This window comes from Dromiciops gliroides, chromosome 1 (genome assembly GCF_019393635.1).
Source record: "Dromiciops gliroides isolate mDroGli1 chromosome 1, mDroGli1.pri, whole genome shotgun sequence".
Classification (NCBI taxonomy): domain Eukaryota; kingdom Metazoa; phylum Chordata; class Mammalia; order Microbiotheria; family Microbiotheriidae; genus Dromiciops; species Dromiciops gliroides.
This window is the reverse complement of record NC_057861.1, coordinates 168,473,319-168,500,248: the sequence shown is the minus strand read 5'-3', so window position 1 is coordinate 168,500,248 and position 26,930 is coordinate 168,473,319. Positions and strand designations below refer to the sequence as shown.

The 26,930-nt window shown below is 36.4% G+C and overlaps 1 protein-coding gene across 1 annotated transcript in view; it reads right to left on the bottom strand.

Annotated features, from left to right (window-relative positions):
- The window catches only part of BMP6 (bone morphogenetic protein 6), a 219,385-nt gene that overhangs the window by 23,053 nt on the left and 169,402 nt on the right, over positions 1–26,930 (bottom strand). Inside the window, exons 3-4 of the mRNA XM_043985452.1 lie at positions 1,366–1,514; positions 30–227 (exon numbers count right to left, since the gene is read on the bottom strand). Coding sequence (XP_043841387.1) covers positions 30–227; positions 1,366–1,514 — 347 coding nt within the window. The remainder of the gene's footprint in view (positions 1–29; positions 228–1,365; positions 1,515–26,930) is intronic.

Here is a 26,930-nt window from a genome sequence, read left to right as displayed (position 1 = left end):
CTCTTGAGTGAGTCACCATCCAGACCTACCAGTGGCACTGGAAACCCTAGAGACATCCTGTGACTGAGTGGAGCGGTTTCTACTCTGTTGCCTTCGTCGATTAGATGCTGATCTCGTGGTGCGGACATGAACTTCACTCACTTTGAAGAATGCTACCATAAAGGGCTGTTTGTCATAAGGGCCATCTCTGCCCACTAGACCAGCAGCCCTTGGGTTGACACTGAGACCTTTAAAGGAAGAAAAAACAAATAAATTTCCTCCTCATTTTTCTAAGATTATTCTTATAGTTACACAATTCAGTCCCCCCACCCCCCATCCACCTACCCTTTATCAGCCTGCTTTGGCTCTCAGGCTCCACAAAAATAGGATACTTAGGGGAAAGTGTTTTGGGGGAAAAGAATAATACTAATACACAAGTGGATACCCTTAAATGGGTGATTGCAACAAATGAAACAATTTAACTTTTTTCTTTTGAGGCAACCAGGGTTAAGTGATTTGCTCAGGGTCATATAACTAGTAAGTATCTGAGGCTGCATTTGAACTCAGACCCTCCTGACTCCAGGGCTGGTACACTATCCACTCTATCACCTAGCTGCCCCAAACAATTTTCTTTAGTCAAAGTGGTGTCATAGTGGATAGAATGATAGCCTTGAAATCAGGACTGTCTGGGTTCAGACACTACCATTGATACACAATATCCATGTGTCACTCTGCAAATCACACAGATAGGATGAATCAATGGTAGAATTTGTCACACTTTGAACCTCAGTTTTCTCATCATCAATTAAGGGGTTGGATTAGGTGGTTTCTAAGACTCTGAAGTACTAATGCAATCCCATGATTTCTAAAGATTTTCTCTCACCAGCCATACCATCTTCTTTCTTGTTTATGTCCTATCCTACCCAAAGGTATAGCTACTTACCACAAAGCCTTGATAGTGTCTAAGTGCCTATTTTAGAGATGGGAGGAGAGGTTATTCCAGAGAGAATGTTGAGATTATTTTGGGGAGGAAGAATTGGCATCCCCCTCATAGCCCAATACAATCTTTCTTGGGGGTCCAGAAATCAAATTTCTATTCCTGTTTTCTTCCTGTACCTTCCCTATGCTCCTATTCTTATCTTCCCTGCTTCTGCTTTAAAAGTTGTCTTTCCTGAGCTGCTCTCAGAAACTTGCCCAGTCTGCTTGGTGAATGTAATCTGATCTCTCTATGATACCCGAGGAAGAAGGAATTTTATAAAATGAGATCATATGGGAACAATATCCTTAATTATTGACTGAAAACAATACTATTACAACCAACCCCTGTAAAGAAGAGTGTCAAAGACCACATGTGCAGTGTTTAATAGATGCTGTACTACAACCTACCATCTCTGGTCACCACACTCAGCTGGAGTCCCATGTTATGCTGTGGAGTCATCACCCACAGATTACTGGTAGCAGTGATATCAAATTCTAACCATCCTTCTTCTGAGGCCCATACTACTCTGGTATCCAGCAAAAACAGGTCAGAATCTCTGAAAGAAACAGAAACCAGACAAGTTCCATGGTATATCTTCAGTGCATTCTATTCCGTGCTATTTTGCTGTCAGAATAGAAGACACCAAAATTAGTTCCTATAGCCTAAAATGATTTGGGGAAGCTCAAAAAACATAACTTTAAATGGATTTAATAAACTATAGGAAATATGAGTCACAATGGTTATGCTTAGCATCACAAGTTTGGTCTCATTCCTCTACCATCCTTAGCCCTTCCCACACCCCTTAGATCACAGCAGTCGATATAATTCTACTCTAAAGAATTTCATTTTTCCTGTATTTAAGTGGGTCATTGTACTCCACCTAAAGTCATGATATCATTGCTTCCTTTGTAATGTAGCTAATGAAAATTAAAACTGAAAAAAAAAAGAATCTGGGATTAGTATAGAATGTACCCTAAAGATTTTATTGCCTTTGTTTAATAGGAACTAAAAAACTCTGATGACCTATAGGGTGTGTAGGAGGGAGGAACCCTATCTAATTCCTGGATAATCAGTGATTCTTTGATTGTAATAAAAGCCTTTCAATGGCCTAAAATAATGTTTGAGTCAGACACCTTTTTTATAAAGACAACATGGTTTTTGGTCTGTGCTTAGGATATCTTGAGGTTTATCCAAATACAGCCATGGCCAGGACTCACTTAGCATGCTGAGTTTCTGGATTCCAATCCTCTAACAATTTCTTGGAGCCTACCCCTTTCCCTGGGCTACATAGGAAACATTTCTTTAGCAGTCAACAAATATAAAAATCCATAATTTGTCAAAAATATTTTGAAAGGGGACTCAGTAACTCTTGAAATGGGATGTTTTTGCTTGCCATCCATGAAACCATGTTAGAGTGGTGTCAGAAAATTGGTAATATTCCAAGTGTTTCCAAGTTACACAGAATTTTAACTCAATGTCTCTGTGGCCATTGGCACAAATACCAAGGGAAGTGGGTTAGCAGAAACTGATCTGATGGATTTCCATATTTCTTAGGACATGAATTTTTTCATTATAAATCTTTAAATTAAAATATGACAGGCACATTTATACTGGCTCTGTTAATATTTTACTGAAATAATTGCTACCTTGCAGAAATAGAAGCTTATTTAAATTCAATAGTGTGTGACTATTGGATAGATAGATGATATGGATAGATAAATAGATAGATAGATAGATAGATAGATAGATAGATAGATAGATAGATAGATAGATAGATAGATAGATAGATAGGTGAATATATGATTGTTATAAGAGCCAATCCACAACAATGGACAGAGCTGAGTCACTGGTCTTTCAAAATCTTTACAAGTGGGTAGGAACACGTTGTTTAGTCATTTAAGTCATGTCCAACTCTTCATGACCCCATTTGGGGTTTTCTTGGCAAATATGCTGGAGTGGTTTGCCATTTTCTTTTCCAGCTGATTTTACAGATGAGGAAACTGAGGCAAAGAGGGTTAAGTGGCTTGTCCAGAGTCACCAGCTAATAAATGTCTGAGGCCAGATTTGAATTCAGATGTGTCTTTCTGACTCCAGATCCCCACTCTATCCACTATGCCACCTATACAATAGGAAATACACTTTCCTGTTTATATTACACATTGAAGTTTTGAGGAAACTTCCTCACTCAAATCTCTCAAATAAAAAACACTGGGTGAAGTTAAAGATAAATTACTTAGTCACCGACAATTCCCTTAGGTATTGCCCTCAAGCTTGCCATCTTTAAAGAGTGAGTGAGTGTGTCTGTGTGTCTGCATATGCACGATATCCTCTGTGGATAGTATTCCCCACTACCATAGTCCTACCATATGTGGTTGTAGCTATGAGAGGTAGCCACAGAAAACAGTGAGAGATCCAGTTTTTTTTTGGTGACAATGTAAAAAGAAAAAAAAAACATTTAAAATATGGTTTCAGGGGAGGGATCTACTTGGAAAATAGGTGATGTAAAAATAAATGCTATCGGGGCAGCTAGGTGGTGCAGTGAATAGAGCACCAGTCCTGGATTCAGGAGGACCTGAGTTCAAATCCGGCATCAAACACTTAACACTTACTAGCTATGTGACCCTGGGCAAGTCACTTAACCCCAGTTGCCTCACTAAAAAAAAAAATGCTATCAATATAAACACAATTCTGTTCTAGATGTTTGTTGGAATCCAACCCCCAGCAATAATGTAGACATGTGAGAAAAATGGCCCAGTTCCTCAAGGAAGTATAATGGTAAAGTCAGAGGGACAGGATTTAGCTGTCATTAACTAGAGTTAATCTTGGAAAGACATGAATAGAATTGTAAATGTCTTCATAGATAATTTCAAGATTGATAGATACAGTAGATACAGTAAAAATAGCACTGGCTCTAGGGATAGAGGACCTGGGTTCAGATCCCACCTATGATATTACCTGTGTGACCTTGGGCAAGTCACTTAATCTCTCTGAGATTCAATTTCCTCATCTGTAAAATGAGGGGACTAAACTAGGTAGTAGCTAACATCTCTTACAGTTCTTTTTTTTTCCTTTTTTTTGCAGGGCAATGGGGGTTAAGTGACTTGCCCAGGGTCACAAGGCTAGTAAGTGTCAAGTGTCCGAGGCTGGATTTGAACTCAGGTACTCCTGAATCCAGGGCCGGTGCTTTATCCACTGTGCCACCTAGCTGCCCCCTTCTTACAGATCTTGATCTATAATCCTGTGAAAAAAATCTCAAGATTCCTGAGCTGTTGAAGACTATGGAGGTATAGTATGCTCATTCCATCTGACTACTATTGATGATTATTTTTGCTATTTACAGTAAGCGTCCTCTGATAAACATCAAAGTTTTAAATTGTATGTGAAACTTAAAAGAATAGTGCAAGTCTATATTCTGAAGTTACAGTTAAATATGGTCGAGGTCACAAGAGGAGGCTAAGAAAAGTGTGTAGGCATAGCTAACAGAAACTGCAAAAATAAGCTGAAAAAATGGGGTCCAAAGAAGAAAAAATGGGAGGTTGTCTCAAAAGAAAGGTTGTAGGTAAGAAGGTAGGGAGCTAAGAGTGGGAGAAGTATACCAGAAGAATAGTGAGGGGAGAGGACGATGGTCAAGATTGGAGGGGAAGAAAATGAAAGCAAAGTTATAAATTAATCTTGAATGGAAAAGTCTTGATGAGGAAGATGAAGTTAACTCCAAATGGAAGAAGATATTAAATCTATCAGGGAAGATGGGGAAAACAAATTTACTTCATATTAGGTAAGGCATCATGATCTAGTGGAAGGGTTATGAGGCTAAGAATCAGGAGAGCTGGAGCCTTACCTCAGCCATGCCACTAAGTAGATATGTGGTCCTAGGCAAGTTATTTGATCCTTTGATAGCTCTTCTGTAAATGGGAAGAATACCTCCTCTACCTACTTCATAAGGGTTTGAGAGAGGCAGATAGGCAGTGCAGTGGATAGAGCACTGACCCTGAAGTTGGAAGGACCTGAGTTCAAAGCTCCCCTCAGGCACTTACTAGATGTGTGACCCTGGGCAAATCACTTAACCCCAATTGCCTTAAACATTTAGGGCCATCTCCAGTTGTCCTGATATCTACATCTACATCTATATCTACATCTACATCTATATCTTGCCACTGCACCAGATGGCTCTTGAGAAGAGAGTGAGGTTGGTGACTTTGCATAGCCCTCCCTCACTTAAATCCAAATCATGGCAACTCATAACATTGTCCTGATGTCACGGTCCTCTTCAAGAATGAAGGACAAACAACTACAAGGTTTTGAGAAAATAACTATATGAATGTATGGCATGGTTGTTATAATAGAGATATGAAAGAAAGAAAGAAAACAGCATATCTGTATACCCAGAGAATTTGGAATGAGAAGTAAACAGCTTTCTACATACCAAATAGAATGTTGTAATACAGGCAGGAAATCCAAAGAGAGCACTTTGAGGATAAGGGAAATGAATGAGAATCACAGTTAGGAAGGGATGATGATGGAGAACCACTGTATATAGACATCATAAATTCCACTAGCAAAAGAAAACATTAGGAACGGCAGGAAAGATACCCAAGGTTAATAGGTTAGAAATCATGAGTAGGACATGTGTAAGTTCAATTTAATTCAACATTTATTAAAAGCTTACTGTGTACAAGGAAGGCATTGTGCTAGGCAATGGGCATACAGAGACAAAAATTAATTCCTGGCCTCAAGGATTTTATATTTTACTGAGAAGAAACAATTTGGCACACAAATAGGTCAATTCTCACCAATTTGTGGAGGGAGAGGCCATTAACAATGGTATGGTGTATTAGGGAAGGTTTCACAGAGGAGATGGCATCTGGGCATGACAAAAAATGAAAGTCAGTGTTTATGTATATAGAGACACATAAAGGCAAATACATGTAAACTGTGAGTTCTTCTGTATACTCATTTGCAGATGACATGATGCTTATTATATCAAGCCTGAGCATTGCAAAGCCTCCAAAATTGGATATGTAATCACCAATGAGACTACATGCCAAAATTTGTGATATGTAGCCAAAGAAGTAATTAGGAGGAATTTTATATTCCTAAACACTTAAATCAATAAAAGAGAGAACAAATCAGTGAATTAGATATGAGACTAAAAAAAAAAACACCGGGAAAATGATATGTTCAAAATCCCCCGTTTAACACCAAAATAGAAATGCTAATGAAAGGAAGGAGAGATTAATACAATTGAAAGTAAAAAGACCACATATTTACAAAAACATAAATACCCAGAATAACAGACTAAGAAATAGAATATTTAAATGACCTTATCTTAGAAAAAGAAGTTGAACAAGTTATTAACTAACTCCCTGAGAAAAAATTCCCAGAACTAGATGGATTTACAAGAAAATTCTAACAGTTAAAGAACAATTAATTCCAATACTACATAAACTATTTTAAAAATAGGTAAAGGAGTCGTACCAAATTCCTTCTATGATACAACTATTTTTTGATACCTGAACTAGGGAGAGCAAGACAAAGAAAATGATAGACCAGTTTTGCTAATGAATATTGATACAAAAATTTTAAAATAAAATATTAGCAAGGAGACTACAGCAATATATGACAAAGATCATATACTGTGACCAGGTAGGATTTATACCAGGAATGCAGGGCTAGTTCAATATTAGGAAAACTATAAGCAAAATAGACCATATCAACAAAAACAACAAAAATCACATTATTATTTCAATAGATGCAGGAAAAGCTTTTGATAAAATACAACACTTATTCCAACTGAAAATACTAGAAAACAAAGGAACAAATTGAGCTTTATTTAAAATAAGTAGTATCTACCTAAAACTAAGAATGAGCATTATCTGAAATACAGATAAATTAGAAGTCTTCCCAATAAAATAAGGGGCAAAGCAAGGATACCATTATCACTATTATTATTTAATATTGTACTAGAAATGCTAGCTATAGAAATAAGACCCCAAAAAAGAAATTGAAGAAATTTAAATGGGCAATGAAAAAACAAAAATATTTCTCTTTGCAGAGTATATGATATACTTAAAGAACTGGAAGAGAATGAACTAAAAATTAGTCAAAATAATTAGTTATTTTAGCAAAGTTGTAGGATCTAAAATAAAGCCACATAAATTATCACCATTTCTATATATCATCAACAAAAGCCAGTAGAAAAGGAAAGAAAAATTCCATTTAAAATAACTGGAGGGGCAGCTAGGTGGTGCAGTGGATAGAGCACTGGCCCTGGAGTCAGGAGGACCTGAGTTCAAATCTGGCCTCAGATACTTGACACTTACTAGCTGTGTGACCCTGGGCAAGTCACTTAACCCCAATTGCCTCACACAAAAAAAAAGATTTGTGTTATAAAATAACTAGAGGCAGTATAAAATACTCGGGAGTCTACTTGCCATCAGATTGCTTGCCACCTGGGGGGGGGGGAGGGAGGGAAGGAGGAATAGATATTGGAACCGAAAACTATAAATAAAAATTTTTTTTAAAATACATACAGGAACTCTATCAAAACAGTTACAAAACACTTTTTAGAGAAATAAAGATAGATCTAAACAATTAGAGAAATAATAATTGCTCATGGGTAGGCCAAGCCAATATAATCAAAATGACAATACTACCTAAATTAATTTACTTATTCAGTTCCATACCAATTAAACTACCAAATAATTATTTTATAGAGCTAGAAAAAATAATAACAAACTTCATCTGGAAGAACAAAAGGTTAAGAAAATCAAGGCAATCAGTTGGCGGGGGGGGGGGGGGGGGGGGCTGAAGAAAAGCAATTTAGCAATACCAGAACTAAAACTATACTACAAACTGGTGATCATCAAAACATTCTGTTATTGGATAAGAAATAGAGTGGTTGATCAATGGAATAGATTAGGTACAAAAAAAATAGCTTCTAAAAGTATTTGGGGGCAGCTAGGTGGCACAGTGGATAGAGCACTGGCCCTGGAGTCCGGAGGACCTGAGTTCAAATCTGGCCTCAGACACTTAACACTTGCTAGCTGTATGACCCTGGGCAAGTCACTTAACCCCAATTGCCTCACCAAAAAAAAAAAAAAAAAAGCTGCTGGAATAGATTAGGTACATAATATGTAGAGGTAAATGGTCATAGAAATCTAGTGTTTGATAAACCCCAAAATCCAAGCTTTTGGGGGGCAATAACTTACTATTTGACAAAAAGCCTGGGAAAACTGAAAAGCGGTTTGGCAGAAACTAGGCATAAAGCAATAACTCACACTGCATACCAAAATAAGGTCAAAATGGATACATGATTTAGATATAAAGAGTAATACCATAGGCAAATTAAGGGAATATGCAGAAAATTACTTGTCAGACCTATGAGTAAGAAAAGAATTTATGACCAAACAAGAGATAGAAAGGACCACAGGAAGTAAAATACATAATTTTGATTACATGAAATTAAAAAGATTTTGCACAAACAAAACAAATATAGCCAAAATTGGAAGAAAAGTAAGAAAGTGGGAGAAATATTTTATAACAAGCTTCTCTAATAAAGGTCTCATTTTTCAAATATTTAAAGAGCTGAGCCAAATTTATATATAAAAAACACAAGCCATTACCCAGTTGATAATATGAACAGGAAGTTTTCAGAAGAAGAAATCAAAGCTATCAATAGTCACATAAAAAAGTTCTAAATCCCTAATAATTAGAGAAATGAAAATTAAAATAATTGTGAGACACCATCTCACACCTATGATTGGCTAAAATCTGGCAGAGAAAAATGAAAAATGCTGAAGGGGATTTAGAATAATAATAGGTATACTAATGCACTATTGGTGGAGTTGTGAAGTGGTACAAACTTTCTGAAAAAAAAATTTAGAACTATGCCCAAAGGGCTATAAAACTGTGCATACCCTTTGAACCAATCATACCACTACTAAGTCTGAATCCCAAAGAGAACAGAAGAAAAGGATAAGGACCCATATGCACAAAAATATCTTTAGTTATTCTTTTTGTGATGGCAAAAAATTGGAAATTAAACAGGCATCCATCATTTGGGAATGGCTAAACAAGTTGTGGTATATGATTGTGAAAGAATACTATTGTGTTGTAAGAAATGATGATAGGGATGTTTAAAAAAAAAACAAACCCTAGAAGACTTATATGAACTGATATAAAGTGAAGTGAGCAGAGCCAGGATAGCATTGTATTTGTATACAAGGACTTAGCTTCTCTGACCAGTACAACAATCCTTGACAATTCCAAAGGACTCATGATGAAAAATGCTATCTACTTGGAGAGAGAGAACCAATGAACTCTAAGGGCAGATTGAAGCATATTTTTTTCACTTTATTTCTTTTGCTTTTTTTTAAAACATGGCTAATATGGAAATGTTTTCAATGATTTCACATGCATAATGAATATCATATTCCTTGCCTTCTCAATGGGTGGGGGAGGAACTGAAGAGAGAGAATTTAGATTGGATAATTAAAGAATCAGCAAGAAATAGAGGGGAGAAGTGAGAGTATTCTAGTTATGAGAAACATCTTGTGCTAAGGTGCTGAGGGGAGAAATGGGATACTATGTATAGGACACAAATAAAGAAGCTTGCTTGGAATGGATGTAGGGGTCATTATGTAAAATCAACTTAGAGAGATAGATAGTTTTCTCTTAGAGGCCTCTTGAGCAGGGCTATGACATGGTCAGAACTGTTCTTTAGCCATATAAATTTGTTGGTGGTATGTTGTTTAAAATCTAAATTGTGGGTTCTAATCTGTCCCCCCCCCCAGTCTTGGGGGGAAACTGGCTAAAATCACTGATAAATTCAACAAGAGTTTAGGCTTTTAAAGATTTGTTAAAACATATATTATAAGTTAGTGAAGAGTGAGAGAGATTGAGAATAGATTCCTTATAGCATAGAAATCCTAGCTCATATCTAATTCAGTATAGCCAGAGAGAAAGAAAGCAATTTCCTTTCCTAGCAGCCCACATGAAATCTCTCACCACCATGTTGGTATTCGAACAACTAAGAGGGCCCCTCCTCCATTCTCCATCTGCCCCCATGCTGGTTCCTCACCAAAAAGAGAGTTCTTCTATCAGCGAGCATCCCCTTCCTAGTTCCTCTCTCCCTCCCCCAAATGGGAGGTCCTTCAAGCTGGTTGGTTGAGAGTAGTCTCTTGCTGACATCAGTAGTACACCAACATGGCAATCAGGGCTGGCCAGGTGTGGCCTCCATCCAATCATCCTTAAGTAGGTACTTAGCCAGTTTCTCATTCTCACCCAATTCAAACAATACTAAATCAATCAGGTGGGGGTCCTGGGCATCTGCCAAATTCCATTATTTTATCACAGTGATATGAAGGATGGATTAGAGAGAAGAGAAGCAGAAGGCATTAGAAGTCTATTTCAATAATCCAGGGGAGAGATAACAGGGACCTGATATAGTGGTTACGGTATGAATGAGAAGAAAAAGATGGATATGATATTCTATAAAGTCAGATTTAAAGAAGGAGGGAAACTCAGGGGCCATCTGGTCAATGAGCTCACTTTACATGTGAGGAAACTGAGCAAAGTGATTTGCTTAAGGTCACACAGAGTAACTTTGTAAGAGTCAGAGGAAGAATTTGAACCCTGACTCTCTGACTCAGTGGTATTTCCACTGTACTTAAGTATGGTAATGAAGCAAGTAAGTGCCTTTTATTGAATCATGCATTTCTTAAATAATATTCCTTATAAAACATTTAATTCTAAAAGCATTTCTTTTGCCCACGATTGTGGTGTGTAAAGAATCCTCTTCAGTTTATCATGATTGTGCAACCTCCTTTAAGGTATCCTTGACACCAGAGCAATAGATTTCAGCCAATGGCTTTGTTGGTGGTGAATCCATCTTAATATCTGAAGTTGAATATAGATAGTACAGGGGGCACTGAGGAAAATCTTTAGAAGTTGCTGCTCCATTGCCTATGCTGAGTCAAAGTTGCATAGAACTATTGCAGATTAGACATGACTACAATTTGAGAAGTATTTTCCCCTTGTTCTGACACAGCCATAGTGATACATAATCTCATCAGCTCATTTCCCTAAGGGTAAACTAGCTTCCTTGGTACAACTTCCCATTTTTCCACTTGTCATGAAACACAGGTTCATGAATTCACAGGACTTATACCTAAAAAGGGACTTAGAGGCCATCTGTTCTAACTCCTTTATTTTACAGATAAGAAAATTGAGGCCCAAGGAAGTTGAGACTTTCCCTATGTCATGTCAGTACCAAGCAGTAGGTTCAGAAATCGAACCCCGGTTTTCTGACTCCATATTCCTCATTTTGAGTTTTGCATTTCTAAAGAAAAACACCGTCTATGTATTGTAACCTGTCTTGTATGGATTGACTGTACTTGTACTTGTACTTGTACTTGTACTTGTACTTGTACTTGACCACAGAGAATTAGCATGATATCCTTTTCCTTTTGGGATCTATGGGTCAAAGGTTGTTATGAGGGGAACTGGTGGGAGATAGATGCAAGACCACAGAAAGCTGCAACAATCAATCATAACTCAGAGAAGTCTACCGGAGAAACTTGAGGCAATGTGATAATAAAGAAAGACTGGTGAACTTGGCATTAGGAAGTCCTGGGTTTTACTTCTAACATTACTTGTGAGACCATGTGTTTCCTTTAACCTCTCTGCACCTCTTTACCCACCTCTAAAATGGGGATAATATTGACCATACTACCTATCTCAGGGTTAATGTGAGGTTCAAATTAGATAATACATGTGACTCTCTCTATAAATGTCACCTATCAGTTCACTTCCCAATCTAGCTTTACTTACTCTGCTTCAAAGAAGTATTTCTATGAACCTGGTGAGAACAGACTACTTACCCAGCTGGGCTAAAGGCTTCATTTTAATTATAACTTAATAAGCACAGCTCTTTTTCCTCTAGCTTCAAAGCTCCCACTACCTAGGTGTTTGAGGGATTTTTCTGCACCAATAAACACTCATTGAGGTGGTAATTATTGCACGTCTCTAAACCTTTCCTCACTGATCCCCATTTACGCTTCTACAAAGACAAGTGGACCAAACATTCTATACACTGGAAAACTGAAGCTTCCAATAAGATGCACCTGATTTTGTATTGTCTAAAGTGCTATATAATATAAATTTATGCTCATTTCTAAATACCACTTTGTCATGGCTAGTCTATTTGTTCGTATCTCAAGCAGTTATATCATATCCTAATATTCATATCCTTATGATAGTACCACTGTACTCTTCCTGAGTCAGATGATATCCAGTTAATTATGTTTAGGACTACATACTACCTTGTTTAATTCTTGGCACTATACAGACAATTGACAATTTATCCAGAGGGAATTAACAAAGATGGTGGGGCAGCTAGGTGGTGCAGTGAATAGAGTACCAGTCCTGGAGTCAGGAGGACCTGAGTTCAAATCTGGCCTCAGACACTTAATACTTACTAGCTGTGTGACCTTGGGCAAGTCACTTAACCCTCATTGCCCAACCAAAAAAAACAAAAAACAAAGATGGCAAAAGACTTCAAGAACATGGTATTTGAAAATCTATGAAAGGAACTGGGGACATTTAGCGTGGAAGAGAAACAGGACATGATACCTCTCCAAGTATTTGAAGGGCTATCATGTGGAAGAAGGCTGAGTTGAAAGGGATCTCAAAGACCATCTAGTCCAACCTGTACCTGAATAAGAATTTCCACTGCAGAGTTGCTATCTGTACAGTGGCTAAAATTCTAGCTAAACTGTAAAAATCTATTGAGTGGTTGCCATAAATTATAAGCATTAGCAAGAGTTTAGACTTTTAAGTATTTATTAAGGAGCATAAGAATTTGGTGAGAAGAGAGAAAGAGGCCAAGATTCCTTCATCTATCTATCTCAGGGAGCCAGCATCTCAGCTCCACTCAGAACGAGGGCCTGGACAAAAAAGAGCTTGCTTGCCCCTTCCTCCTTCCAGAAACCTCCTCTCCAACCAGAAACAGGGCCGTACACACACACACACACACACACACACACACACACACACACACACACACACACACACACACACACACCTCCAAGCCAATTGGCTGGTAGCTCTGATTGACAAGTCCCACAGGTGGTTCTGTAGATGTAATTTCTGGATGCTAAAGTCACATGGTCTCTAAATCACATGCTTTCTCCTCATGGCAGAGCTTCCCTACAGTATCTCTCCAGTAGGGGTGCAATTCCAATTCTCACACCACTATAACATATTCAAGAAGTAATCATCTAGTCTTTGATTATAGGAGAGGAGAGATGTTTGAGGCAACCTAGGGGGTTCATAGAATCACATAATATCATTGTTGAAAGGAGCCACAGAGACCATCTGACCCAACCCATTCCTAAAAAATAATTCCCCTTTCAGCATACCCAACAAATGATCATCCAGCCTTTGTTAAAAGACCTCAAGTAAGGGGAAACTCATGACCTCCTGAGGCAACCTGTTCTATTTTAGGATAGCTCTGATTGTTAAATTTTCAATTACATCCAACCTAAATTTGCATCTTTGCCAATTCCTTCCATTGTTCCTAGTTCTGCTTTCTGAGTCCAAACATAACAAGTCAAATCCCTTTGCACAGACAGCTTTCAAATAATTGAAGACCTCTATCATATCCCCCCTCAATATTCTCTTCTTTGGGCTAAATATTCCTAGTTCCTTCAACTGAGCCTTTTATGGCATCCTCTGGATATTCTCCAGATTATCAATGTCTTTCTTTAAATTTGGGTCCCAGAATTACCAAAGTACTACCAATGTTGTCTAAGCAGGGCAGAGAACAGTGGGATTGGGATTTCCTTAATCCTTAAACTTTTCTTGGCTTCCATATCATGGGTTTTTTTGTTTTGTTTTGTTTTGTTTTTGTTTTTTTGGTGAGGCACTTGGGGTAAAGTGATTTGCCCAGGGTCACACAGCTAGTAAGTGTTAAGTGTCTGAGGCCAGATTTGAACTCAGGTACTCCTGACTCCAGGGCCGGTGCTCTATCCACTGCGCCATCTAGCTGCCCCTTGCTTCCATATCATGTTATTGATTCATGTGGAATTTGAAATCCTCTTGATTTTCTTCAGATGAACTTTTATTTAGTTATACCTCCCCTGTTTTCTACTTGTGATGTCAATATTTGTGTACCTCACATGTAAGACTTAACATTTATCCCTATTAAATTTTATCTATTCAGCTAGCCCAATGTTCTAGCCTGACAAGATCTTTCTGGATGCCAACTCTCTCCCCCAGTATATTTTTTATTCTGTCCAGTTCTGTAAATTTGAAAAGCACATTATTTATGCTTTTATTTAAGGCATGGAATATTAAATAACATAAAGAAAAACACATATTACTGAGACACTCCTCTCTGTAGCCCTTCTTATACATTTACATTAATTGATTCATGACTAATTTTAGGTTCTGGCCATCTGACTAGTTCCAAATCCTTCTATCTATATATTATCATCTAGCTCACATTTCTCCATCTTTTCCATAAGAGGAGGGTAAGAGACTAAATCAATTGCTTTGCTAAAATCTAGGTAAATTCTATCTACAGCATTCCCCTGTTCTACCAGCCTTAGTGACCTTTTTAAAAGTAATAAATATTTTTATTTATAGTTTTTGGTTCCAATTTTTGTCCCTCCCTTTTTCCCTCCCTTCACCCTCCCTGAAGCAACAAGCAATCAGATGTGGGTTATACATATATGATTATGTAAAACATTACCATATTAGTCATTTTGTACAAAAAATTTGAATAAAAGGAAAAAATGAAAGAAAGTGAAAAATGTCATGCTTCAGTCTGTGTTCTATCAATATCACTTCTTTCTTTGGAGGTGGATAGTATGCTTCATCATTAGTCCTTTAGGATTATCTTGGATCATTGTATTGTTGAGAACAGTCAAGTCATTCACAGTTCTTCATCAAACAATATTGCTATCACTGTGCACAATGTTCTCTTGGTTCTGCTCACTTCACTATACATCAGTTAATAAAAGTCTTTCCAGGCCTTTCTGAAATCATGCTGCTTGTCATTTCTTATAGCACAATAATATTCCATCACCATCATATACCAGAGCTTGTTTAGCCATTCCCCAATTGATGGGCATTCCTTTGATTTCCAATTCTTAGCCACCACAAAAAGAGCTGCTAGAAATATTTTTGTACAAATATGTCTTTTTATCTTTTGGGGGATGTCTTTGGTATATAAATCTAGCAGTAGTATTGCTGGATCAAAAGGAGGGCACAATTCTACAGACCTTTGGGCATAAATCCAAATTGCTTTCCAGAATCATTGGATCTTTTCACAACTCCACCAACAGTGAATTAGCATCCTAGCTTTCTCACATCCCCATCAACATCCAATATTATCTGTTTTTGTTATATTTGCCACTCTGATAGGTGTGACATGATACCTCAGAATTGTTTTTAATTTGCATTTCTCTGATCAATAGTGATCTAGAGCATTTTTCATGATTATAGATAGCTTTGATTTCTTTGAAAACTTCCTGTTCATATCCTTTGACCATTTATCAATTGGGGAATGACTTGTATTTTTATAAATTTGACCCAGTTCTGTATATAATTGAGAAATGAGGCCTTTCTTGGTGACCGTTTCAATCAGTTAATGAGTGTTTATTAAGCACATACTGTGATAAAATAATGGGATTTAGCAGGTACTCAAAGGCCCAGCTGGAGATTAATCTAAACTGATTGAATTAAGTGAGAGTGGTTGACTGCTGATTAGCCTACTTCAGGTTAACTAGATTGTAATTACACCTGGCTAGTCCTTTAAAAGGTATGTGTGAGGTAATATACTAGCTTCTAGAGATAGAGATACAATGAATGAAACAGTCCCTGATCACAACAATTTTGAATTCTCAAACAAAAAAAAAAAGAAATGAAAAGAAAGTAGTTTAGTGTGTTATGATCTGTTCTTGATGAAGACATGATCATTCTTTTTTTTCATTATTTCCTTTTCAAGATTTGCACTACTCATCTCTTCAAAGCACATTCCAAATTTGCACCAAGAATTGAAATTATGTTCACTTGACTATTGTTTGAAGACTCTACTCCCTTCTTTTTTTTTTTTTTTTTTGCCAGGCAATGGGGGTTAAGTGACTTGCCCAGGGTCACACTGCTAGTAAGTGTCAAGTGTCTGAGGCCGAATTTGAACTCAGGTCCTCCTGAATCCAGGGCCGGTGCTTTACCCACTGTGCCACCTAGCTGCCCCCCTTCTTTTTTTAGAATGAAAATATTTGTCATTCTCTATGATCCCTCCATATTAGACATGTTACAAATGAAATAAAATAAAAAGCAAGAAACATAAAGTGAAAAATATTTAACAATCTGCACTCAGTTCATCAGTTTTCTTTCTGTGAGTGAATAGCATTTTTATTCTATTATCTTTCTTTCTTTTTTTTTTTTTAAGTGAGGCAATTGGGGTTAAATGACTTGCCCAGGGTCACACAGCTAGTAAGTGTTAAGTGTCTGAGGCCGGATTTGAACTCAGGTCCTCCTGACTCCAGGGCCAGTGATCTATCCACTGCACCACCTAGCTGCCCTCTCCTTTTTGTTTTTATTAGTTTTTAAAGCCATAGTGCATTTTGAGCTTTTGTGCTCCTTTCCATTCTTACAGGATTTTTCCATGTTTTTATTCATTATCTGTTCCCTTGACCCCACCTATAAAGGTCTTTTAAAAGCTATTTGAGAGCAGCTAGGTGGCACAGTGGATAAAGCACTGGCCCTGGATTCAGGAGGACCTGAGTTCAAATTTGGTCTCAGACAGTTACTAGCTGTATGACCCTGGGCAAGTCACTTAACCCTCATTGCCTCGCAAAAAAAAAAAAAGTTATTTGATGACTTCTCTGTGTAGTCACATCTCTCTCTCTTTAGACAACTCCTCAAGCTTCATCTCACCAGAATTCTTTCTCTTTATGTCTTTAGAATTTCATTCCTGAGAGCTTCTCATATCTTCTGGGTTTATATCTCTTATGGAATTTTAGGTCATAGAATCTTACCTGTCCTTTTTCTGGACCTTTTGAAATCTGCTTTCCCCAAACATAGGCTGTATGTGAAATTATTCCAAGATTTCCTCTCCTCTTCCCCAAATTCCAAGATAAAGTGGTCATGTCCTACCATTTCCACTCTATCAGCATGCTATTCCTTGTTGGGGAGAATCAGATCCAAAACATAATTTATCTTTGTTGATTCAATTCAATAAATATCTATTAAGTACCTACTATGTGCAAGGATGGTTGGCTAGGTGGTGCACTGGATAGAATGCCAGGCCTGAAGTCAGGAAGACTAGTATTCCTGAATTCAAATCTGGCCTCAGACACTTATTACTTGTTTGACCCTCGGCAAATTACTTAGCCTGGTTTGCCTCAGTTCCTCATCTGTAAAAATAGCTGGAGAAAGAAATGGCAATCCACTCCAGTATCTTTGCCAAGAAAGCCCCAAACAGGATCATCAAGAGTCAGACATGACTGAAAGGACTGAACAATAACAAATGTGCAAGGTACTGGGGATACATAGATCTAATGAAAATAAACTGTCACATTAAGGAGCTTACAATTTACATAAATAAGTAAATACTAACTATATATGAAATAATTTTAGAGAGAGAAGATAAATAGCTGAGAGAATCAGGAAAGGCCTTGGGTTAAAATTGGCACTTGAGCTGAGCCTTGAAGAAAGCAAGGGATTCTGGGAGGTGAGAGTGAAAAGATACTGCAGTATAGGCATGGGAAGCCACTGTGGGAAGGAATAGAGGCAGCTAGGTGGCGAAGTGGATAGAGCACCGGCCCTGGATTCAGGAGTACCTGAGTTCAAATCCGGCCTCAGAAAATTGACACTGACTAGCTGTGTGACCCTGGACAAGTCACTTAACCCCAGTTGCCTCACCAAAAAAAAAAAAAATCCAAAAAAAAAAATAGAGAACAAATAGAAGTTGTACTGCCATCAGAGTATGATGAATATCATACAGTAAGAGAGAATCGGTAAGTATTGGAGGAAATAGATCATAAACCAGGCCCAGACAACATGTAGTGTTGATGAGGGACTTCAGTTGTCCACACATCTGCTATAACCTTCTCTGCCAAAAACAGAATAGCTAATGATTTTGTGACTTGCCTTAATGATAATTTTATCCTTCAATGATAGGGAAATCACCTTCAAATATAGAAGAATCAGTATAGGTTTGTTTTCTGTGAAAACAAACTAGATTTTGCACAAAGATCCTGGGTAAAGAATGGGGGGAAAGGAATGGACTAAAGCAATTGCTGATAATTGATTCTCTTTCTCTTTCTTTTAGCTTTATTTTTTTAACCTTGGTGACCCAGTGGAAATAAGCATTTATTTAGTCCTTGAATGTGAGAATATCTATCCTAGGATAAAATAGAAACACCTTCGTCTGGTATTTAAAACCCTTTACAATCTGATTCTCACCTGTCTTTGCAGACTTATTTCACATTACTCTCCCTTATGCCTTCTATCTTCTAGCCAAGCTGATCTACTTACTATGCTCCAACATAAGATTGCATCTTTCTCCTCTATTCCTTCCCACAGTGGCTTCCCATGCCTATACTGCAGTATCTTTTCACTCTCACACTGTTACTCTTCAATAGATGTCTTCAAATGATAGGTAGATAATCACTCATTACGTATATCATAAAGAGGAATTCTGATATTGCTATAAATTAGATTGTACATCCTCTGAGGTCCCCACTGTCTTTGAGATTATGTGATTCTACCATAATTATAAGCCATCTTTAATAATTATTCGTTATCCTAATATCCTCATACTCTTGTTGAAATTTCACTCTACCAGGGCAAATGGGTAATGTCAATTAAAATTATTTTTTAATAACACTTCAAAAATAACATTACCATCACAGATCCCTGCCTCCCACAAAGCTTGACATCCTGCCAAGGAAAGATGCACTAAAGACACAGAAAGTAGCCTATTTCTGGGAATGAATAATACATAGGGCATGGTTTCCAGAAATAAAACCCATTTTCTTTTCTCTTTAAATGTTTCCCAAGTGGCAAAGCAGTTCCACAAGAAATAGTGCCCTCTACTCCTCCCACCACACCCTTACTCTCCCCAGGAAAAACTAGCACTATCTTTAGTGTATGAAATTCTTTTTAGTAATTTAACCCTCTAACTACACCACCTTCCTTTGCTTTATCCCTTACAGGGAATGGCTATACTAAGTAAAGCTATTTTATACATTTTTGTAATATCCTTAAGATTCCAGATAGATTCTTCTGAGTTTAAGAAATTTATGTCATATTGGGAAAAGAAGACTAGCTAGTTAAATAACCTAAATCGATGGATGAGAGTTATTAACCCCTTTTTAGGGACAAGAACATAAAACAGGGAAAGGTTAAATGTTTTGCCTGAATTCACATACACTGACTGAGTGAGCCAAATAGTACAAAGAAGGCTAAGGAAGAGATTGCAAGAGTCCCTGGGAGTCAGTCTTGTGAAAGGCAGAAGTTTAAAAAAAAAAAAAGGTATGCCTGGACATATTACTTAAAGATTTGACAAAGACAGAAAATCAGAAATATTAAATGTATTTTTATGAACCATAATATAATGCAATTATATTCAACAAAGTGCCTTTGAGGCAAAGATAAAAAAATAATTGGAGACTAAATAACTTATTCCTAAAGAATATATGGGTCAAAGGATAAATCATAGAATCAATTATTTCATTAAAGATAACGACAATGATGAGACAACATACTAAAATTATTGGGATGTAGCCAAGGCAGTACTTAGGAGAACATTTATATCTCTAAAAACTTTCATTAATAAAAAAGAGAAATCAAATCAATGAACTGAACATGCAACTTAAAAAAAAACTTTCTAGTTTTTAGTTTTCCAGTTCTTGGTTTTCTTACCAACAAATTAAAAGACCCAAAATAAACACCAAAATAAGAATCCTGAAAACCAAAGGGATTAAGAAAATTGAAAGGAAAAAACTCCATTGAATTAATAAATAAAAGTAGAAGGTGTAAAATAGATAAGCCATTAGCTAACTTTAAGAAAAGAAAAGTGAATTACCAGCATAGAAAAATGAAAAACATGAATTCACAACCAATGAAGCAGAAAAAAAGAAATTATCAGGAACCATTTCACACAACTGTATACCAATAAAACAATATTTATAAAAATTAAAACTTCCCAGATTATCATAATAGGAAAGAGAATATTTAAATAATCTTATCTTAGAAAAAGAAGTGAAATGAGTCATAAATGAATTTCCCAAGTAAAATCCCAGGTTCAGATGGATTTACAAGAAAACTCTACAAACATTTAAAGAACGATTAATATAAATATTATATAAATTGTTTGAAAAAATAGGAAAAGAGAGGGTCCTACTTAATTCCTTCTATGACACAAATGTGGTCTTGATACCTAAAAGAGGGAGAGTCAAAACAGAGAAAGAAAACTGCAGATCAATGTCACTAGAATGTTGTTCTTCATTTGTTCAGTTGTGTCTGACTCTCTGTGACCCTATGGACTCTAGCACACCAGGACCTCCACTATCTCCTGAAGTCTGTCTAAACTCATGTTCTTTGCTTCCATGACACTATCCATCCATCTCATGTTTTGCCAGTCCCTTTTTCTTTTGCTGCCCCCTTCTCCTTTTGCTTTCAGTCTTTTCCAACATCAAGGTCTTCTCATTGTGTGGTGAAAATATTTAAGCTTCAACTTCAGGATTTGTCCTTCTGATGAGTAATCAGAATTCATTTCTTTAACTTTTGACTGATTTGATCTCCTTGCTCTCCAAGGGACTCTCAAAATTCTTCTTCGGCACCACAATTCAAAAGTGTCAATTCTGTGTCACTCAGCTTTTTCTGGAGTACTATTGTCACAGCCATACATTACTATTGGAAAAAATATAACTTTGACTATGGACCTTTGTTCGTAAGGTGATGTCTCTGCTTTTTAGTATACTGTCCAGATTATTGATGCAAAATTTTAAAATAAAATATTAGCAAGGAGACCACAGCAACATATCACAAAGATTATATATTCTAACCAAGCTAGATATAGAAGAATGCAGAACTGGTTAAATATTAGGAAAATTATATATATATATATAATTGTCCATATTAATAACAAAAATCATATAAGTATATCAATAGATGCAGATATAGCTTTTGGTAAGAAAAAACATCCATTCCTGTTAAAAACACTAGAAAGCAAAGGAAATAAATAAAGCTTTCCTTAATATGACACACAGTATCTATCTTAAACCAAGAATTAGCAATATTTGTAATGAGGATAAATTAGAGGCCTTCCCAATAAGATTACAGATAAAGCAAGGATGTCCATTATCACCATTACTATTCAGTACTATTCTAGAAATACAAGCTATTTCAATAAGACAAGAAAAAGAAATCTAATGAGCAACTGTAAATAAAAGGAAACAAAATGATCACTTTTTGCAAACACTGCAATGGCTTAGAGAACCCTTGAGAGTTAACTAAAAATCTAATTAAAACAATAACTTCACATAAGTAACAGAATATAAATAAATTGACACATCAGCATTTCTGCATATTACCAGCAAAATCTAGCAGGAAGAGATAAAAAGAGAAACTCCATTTAAAATAACACTAGCATAAAATACTTGATTTTATCTGCAAAGATACAAAAGGAGTTATATGAACACAGTTACAAAACATTATATAAAACAAAATAAAGACAGGTCTAACTAATTGGAGAAATACCAATTTCTTATGGGTAGGTCAAGCCAATCTAATAAAAATGATATAGTGCTGAATAGTGCTACAACAAACTATCAAAGATCACTTAATAAAACTAGAAAAATAATTTTTAAAAAACCATCTGGAGAAACAAAAGTTTGAGAATATCAAGAAATTGAATAAAAAACAAAAGTGGAAAGGAAAAGGACATCACAGTACCAGATATTTAACTATAATACAAAGCTACAATCATCAAATCAATTTGGTACTGGCTAATAAATAGTGATATTGATCATCTAAACTGATTAGGCACATGAGGTAAGGAAGCAAATGAGCACAGTAGCCTAGTGTTTCATAAATCCAGACATCCCTGCCATTGGAGTAAGAACTCACTATTTGATGAAAATTAGAAATCAGTCTGGCAGATACTAGGTATAGATGGACCAATATCTCATACCATATGACAAAGATAAGCTATAAGTAGGTACATGATTTAGACATAAAGGGCGACAAAAGAAACTAGAGGAGCATGGAAGAAATTAGCTATCAGATATATGGACGGGAAAGAGTATATGACTAAACAAGAGATAGAAAGGATCATAGGAGGCAAACTGGGAGATTTTCATTATGTAAAATTAAAAAGATTTTACACAAACAAAATAGGTGCAACTAAAATTAGAAGAGAAGCAGGAAATTTTTTTGGGGGGGAGGAATCTTTGCAGCAGGTTCCTCTGATAAAGGATCATTTCCAAGATTGTAAGGAATTAATTCAGAATTTAAGACTAAGAGCCATTCCCCAGGGGATAAATGGTAAAGGATATAGACAGGAAGTTTTCAAAGAAAGATATTTAATGTATCAGCAATCACATAAAAAATCAATGTAAAATATTCTAATAATTATAAAATGCAAATTAAAGCAATTTTGAGGTTCTACATGACCAATCAGATTGCCAAAATTTTGAGGTTGTACTTCACATCAATCAAATTGGCAAGAGAGAAACATGACAAATGTTGGAAGAGCTGTGAAAAACAGATATATCCACAGTTGGTGAAACCATGAATTGGTATAGTCACTCTGAAAAGCAGTTTTGAACTGCGCATTTCTTTTGACCCAGCTATTCACATGGCACAAAGAAATCAAAGAAAGAGGGAAAGGATCTGTATGTATGAAAATATTTTTAGCGGTTCTTTTTCTGGTAGCCAAAAATTGAAATCTAAGGGAATATTCTATGGGGAAGTGGCTAAACAAATTGTGGTGATATGAATGTAATGAAATATTATTGGACCATAAAAATGATAAAATGGACAATTTCAGGGAAGACTGAGGAGGCCTAGCATCATAAAGAAAAACAACTTTTTAAAGACTTAATGAATTCTGATCAATGAAATGACCAACCGCACTTCCAAAGGACTCATGAGGAAACATTCTATCTACCTGCATATAGGTAAATGCTGCATTAAGAGTGGAAATTGAGGCATTTTGAGGACATTGCTAATGTGAGAATTTGTTTTGGATGACTATACATATTTGTTTTTATTGCTTTCTTGGGGGTGTGAGGGAAGGAGAAGAATGTGGTGGAATTAAGTGAATGTGGACCTTGAAATGAAATAAAATTCTCTTTTTAAAAAGTTAGGAAGCCACCACAGGACAGACAGGGTTGAACTTCTCCCCAGATCCTAATGGAAACTTTGTGCCAATGAGGCAGTGTTACTCTCTGCCACTCAACTGAAGTAGCACTTTATCATGGGGCTTGCATGGATGTGCATAGTAATAACTGTTCTGCATATAAAAATTCCAAGTTATAGATCTGGTGGGAAAGATTCTTCTGTAACAGGGCATGAGGAGATGGCAGCTCCCTTATTTCACATGGATGTGAATTATAGGACACTTAACTTTCATGAGGAAGTATTTTGGAAAGCTTTACAAATGAATAAATTCCTGAATCCTATACTCTACCAGCAGCAACAGCAGCTCATAGTTATAAAGAAATTTAAGCTGTACAAACTGTTGAAAAGTCATTGGGTTTAGAGACAGAGGACCTGGATTCAAATCCTGGCTTTGTCCCTTAATGTCTGTGTAATCTTGGACATGTTACTTGGTCTCAGTTTTATTGTCCCTAAGCTATAAGAACTTAGACTAGATAACCTCTCTGGTCCCCTATAGCTCTCAGTCTATGATTTTATGAACTTCATTTGAATGGAGAGAAGCTATGAAGAATCTGCATATCCCTGACCTATTTAAGCAATCAGATGCCAACTAACCTCCCCCTAAACCCAGAGCTTCAGAAGGAAAAAGAAATGACCAAGATAGGAGGTGTTGGAGGGTCAGTGGAAAGGAGAGATGGAAGAACTTAGTCTGCTCCTAAAGAGCAGAGGTTTTAGGCCTGTTGGTGACAAGAAATTAAAACCAGAAATCCCAGCTGGGAATTGTGTCCTGAAACAGAGGAAGGAAGGAGACGATAGAAAAAAGGACAGGGAAGTAGGGAAGGTAGGGCTAGAGCTCTTAAGGATACAAAAGCAATGCAGGAGAAGCTTCCTTGTTTAGATGAGAAAGGCAAAAACTGGTTGGGAAAAATATTTATGGAAAATGAGTGATGAAAACTTGACATCTAGGGGCAGCTAGATGGCACAGTAGATAGAGCACCGGCCCTGGATTCAGGAGTACCTGAGTTCAAATCTGGCCTCAGACACTTAAGACTACTAGCTGTGTGACCCTGAGCAAGTCACTTAACCCCAATTGCCTCACTAAAAAAAAAAAAAAACAACAACAAAAAACTTGACATCTAATCTACATAAGAATCTGTTAAAAATGCACAATGGCAACTCTTGGTCCACAATGGACAAATTGATCAAAGGCTATAAGCAGGAAATTTTCAAAAGAAAAAACACATTTTCAAATAACCAATTTAAAAAGTAACCTCACAAATAATCAGAGACACAAATGAAAACAATATTTGGGCATTATCTCAATCCATCAAATTAGCAAAAAATAATTTAAAGCAAAAAAACCCTCAATAGTGGTAGATTTATGGAGAATAAGAAACAAGTATTCATTGCTGGATAGAATTACAAATCTGCAGAATCTTTTTGGTGTACAACCTGCCAGCATGTAACAAAATAACAAAAATTATTGTGTCCTCTTACCTAATAAATTCCATTGTTGTCAATATGGTCTAAAAGTATTATTATAAAGAAGAGTTACCTATTCAAAATTTTTCATAGCAGTATTTTAATTGCAAAAAACTGGAAGCAATATAATTTCTAATCCAATGTGAATGGCTAAATAATTTGTGGCCTGCTAATGTAATGGAATATTATATTGACATTAAGACCAAAAAGTATGAGAAATATGAAATAATGTAAAACAACAATAAGAACAAACCAGAACTAGGAGAATAGAGTACATATGACTTTAAAAAGAGAAAAAAGTGAATGAGAATGGACAAAGAATACTGATGGGGACCTAGAGAGAATGACTAAAAAGATTATATAAAACTTTATGGGTTGAAATAAATATACTTAAGATATATAGTTTTTAGAGTTTAGAAAGATATACTTCTAAAGTTGAGAACTAAAAAAAAAGAGTGAGAAAGGGGGGCAGCTAGGTGGCACAGTGAATAAAGCACTGTCCTTGGATTCAGGAGGACCTGAGTTCAAATCCAGCCTCAGACACTTGGCACTTACTAGCTGTGTGACCCTCGGCAAGTCACTTAACCCTCATTGTCCTAAAAAAAACAAAAGTGAGAAAGAATGAGGAAAAACTTCATGTAGAATTCAAAGAGGCTGAGTGCCCTAGGTAGTAAGGAGAACACCAAGGAAGAAAAATACCTGGTCTCTGACCTCAAAGAGTTTACAGCTTAATTTAGGATGCAAGACATATGTGGTAAGATTATTGGAATTTGGCTGACTGATTGGGATGAGCCACACCTGGCCTGAGTGACGTATGCTGCTGATGTTAGCAGGAGAAACCACTCTCCACAGGCAGTTTTGAAGGACCTCCCCTTTTCGGGAGGGATCTCAGGGAAGCTCAGTCTCTTCCAGAGTGACTTTCTCTTCCGGTGGTGAAAGCAGCAGGAGGAGATGAGTCCTGTGGGCCCTGTCTGCAAAGCTGGTTTTCCATTGAAGCTACAGACCCCAGGTGGTGAGTTAACCTATGAGCCCTGCTCTTTTGAATTAGCTGAACTGGAAGCAAGTTTGGGGATTGTATAGATTTAGGTTAGAGTTAGGAGGATTATCCATATTTCTTTTTCCCTATTCCCTTGTCTTTGATTTTATTAATTTCACCTTTGCTGTTTATTTCATTCCCATTAATAAAACCTGGCTTGCTTGTGGGGAAAAAAATAAAGATATACTTCTGTACAATATTAAATTTCAAAAAAATGTTTTTTTAAAGTAAAGTAGTTAACCCTGGTTTTAAGGAGATTTCTTGGCTCAAAACCTTTGAAACATATAGCTGGTTTGGAGATAAAACCTTTGACCTCTTTTACTTATTGCTAATAATCCAAATTATAAAACATTTTGACTAACCTTCCCATGCCTATTTTTCCATTAAAACAACTGAGTAATACAGTATATGTTGATTTAATTTTGAGGGTCTTATAGAGTTCATAAAATTTCTTTCTTCTGTCATTGCAATAGATGTTGGTATATAAAATATAATTTTATAATATAAAATGTAATTTTCTTCACGTTGATCTTCATGAGCACTGAAATGCAAGATGACCAATAATCTCATGAAATGATATTTCTTGTTTCCTTTTAATGCAGAAGTAAACCAATTCTATCAAATTCTTTATTGACTTCTCCAAGGAATGCCTATCCACTTAACTGAAACTTCTTTTTGTCCATAGGTTTCATGTATCATAGGAATGTCTCTGTCAACATGATTACTTCTAAAGCAAGGGGGATTGCTTTATCCATTTTTTTTTAGTCATGTTTCTCAGAATAATGTTTTTAGATAATTGAAGGAAATGCTAAATTTTAGAGGTCGATAAAAAATAAAATATGCATTTTCCCCATTCAAGTTCACATATGTCTTTAAACTTATGGAATATGGACCTTTATCTAGGAAGTATAATCAGAATCCTTTCCATATACTCAAAGTCCCAATCAAGTCCCTATCAAGATGATATGATTGATGAGGATATTCACACCTATCCAGGGTATAACTGTGGCTTACCACATCAACTCTTTAATATATACAGATGAGAGAACTAAAATG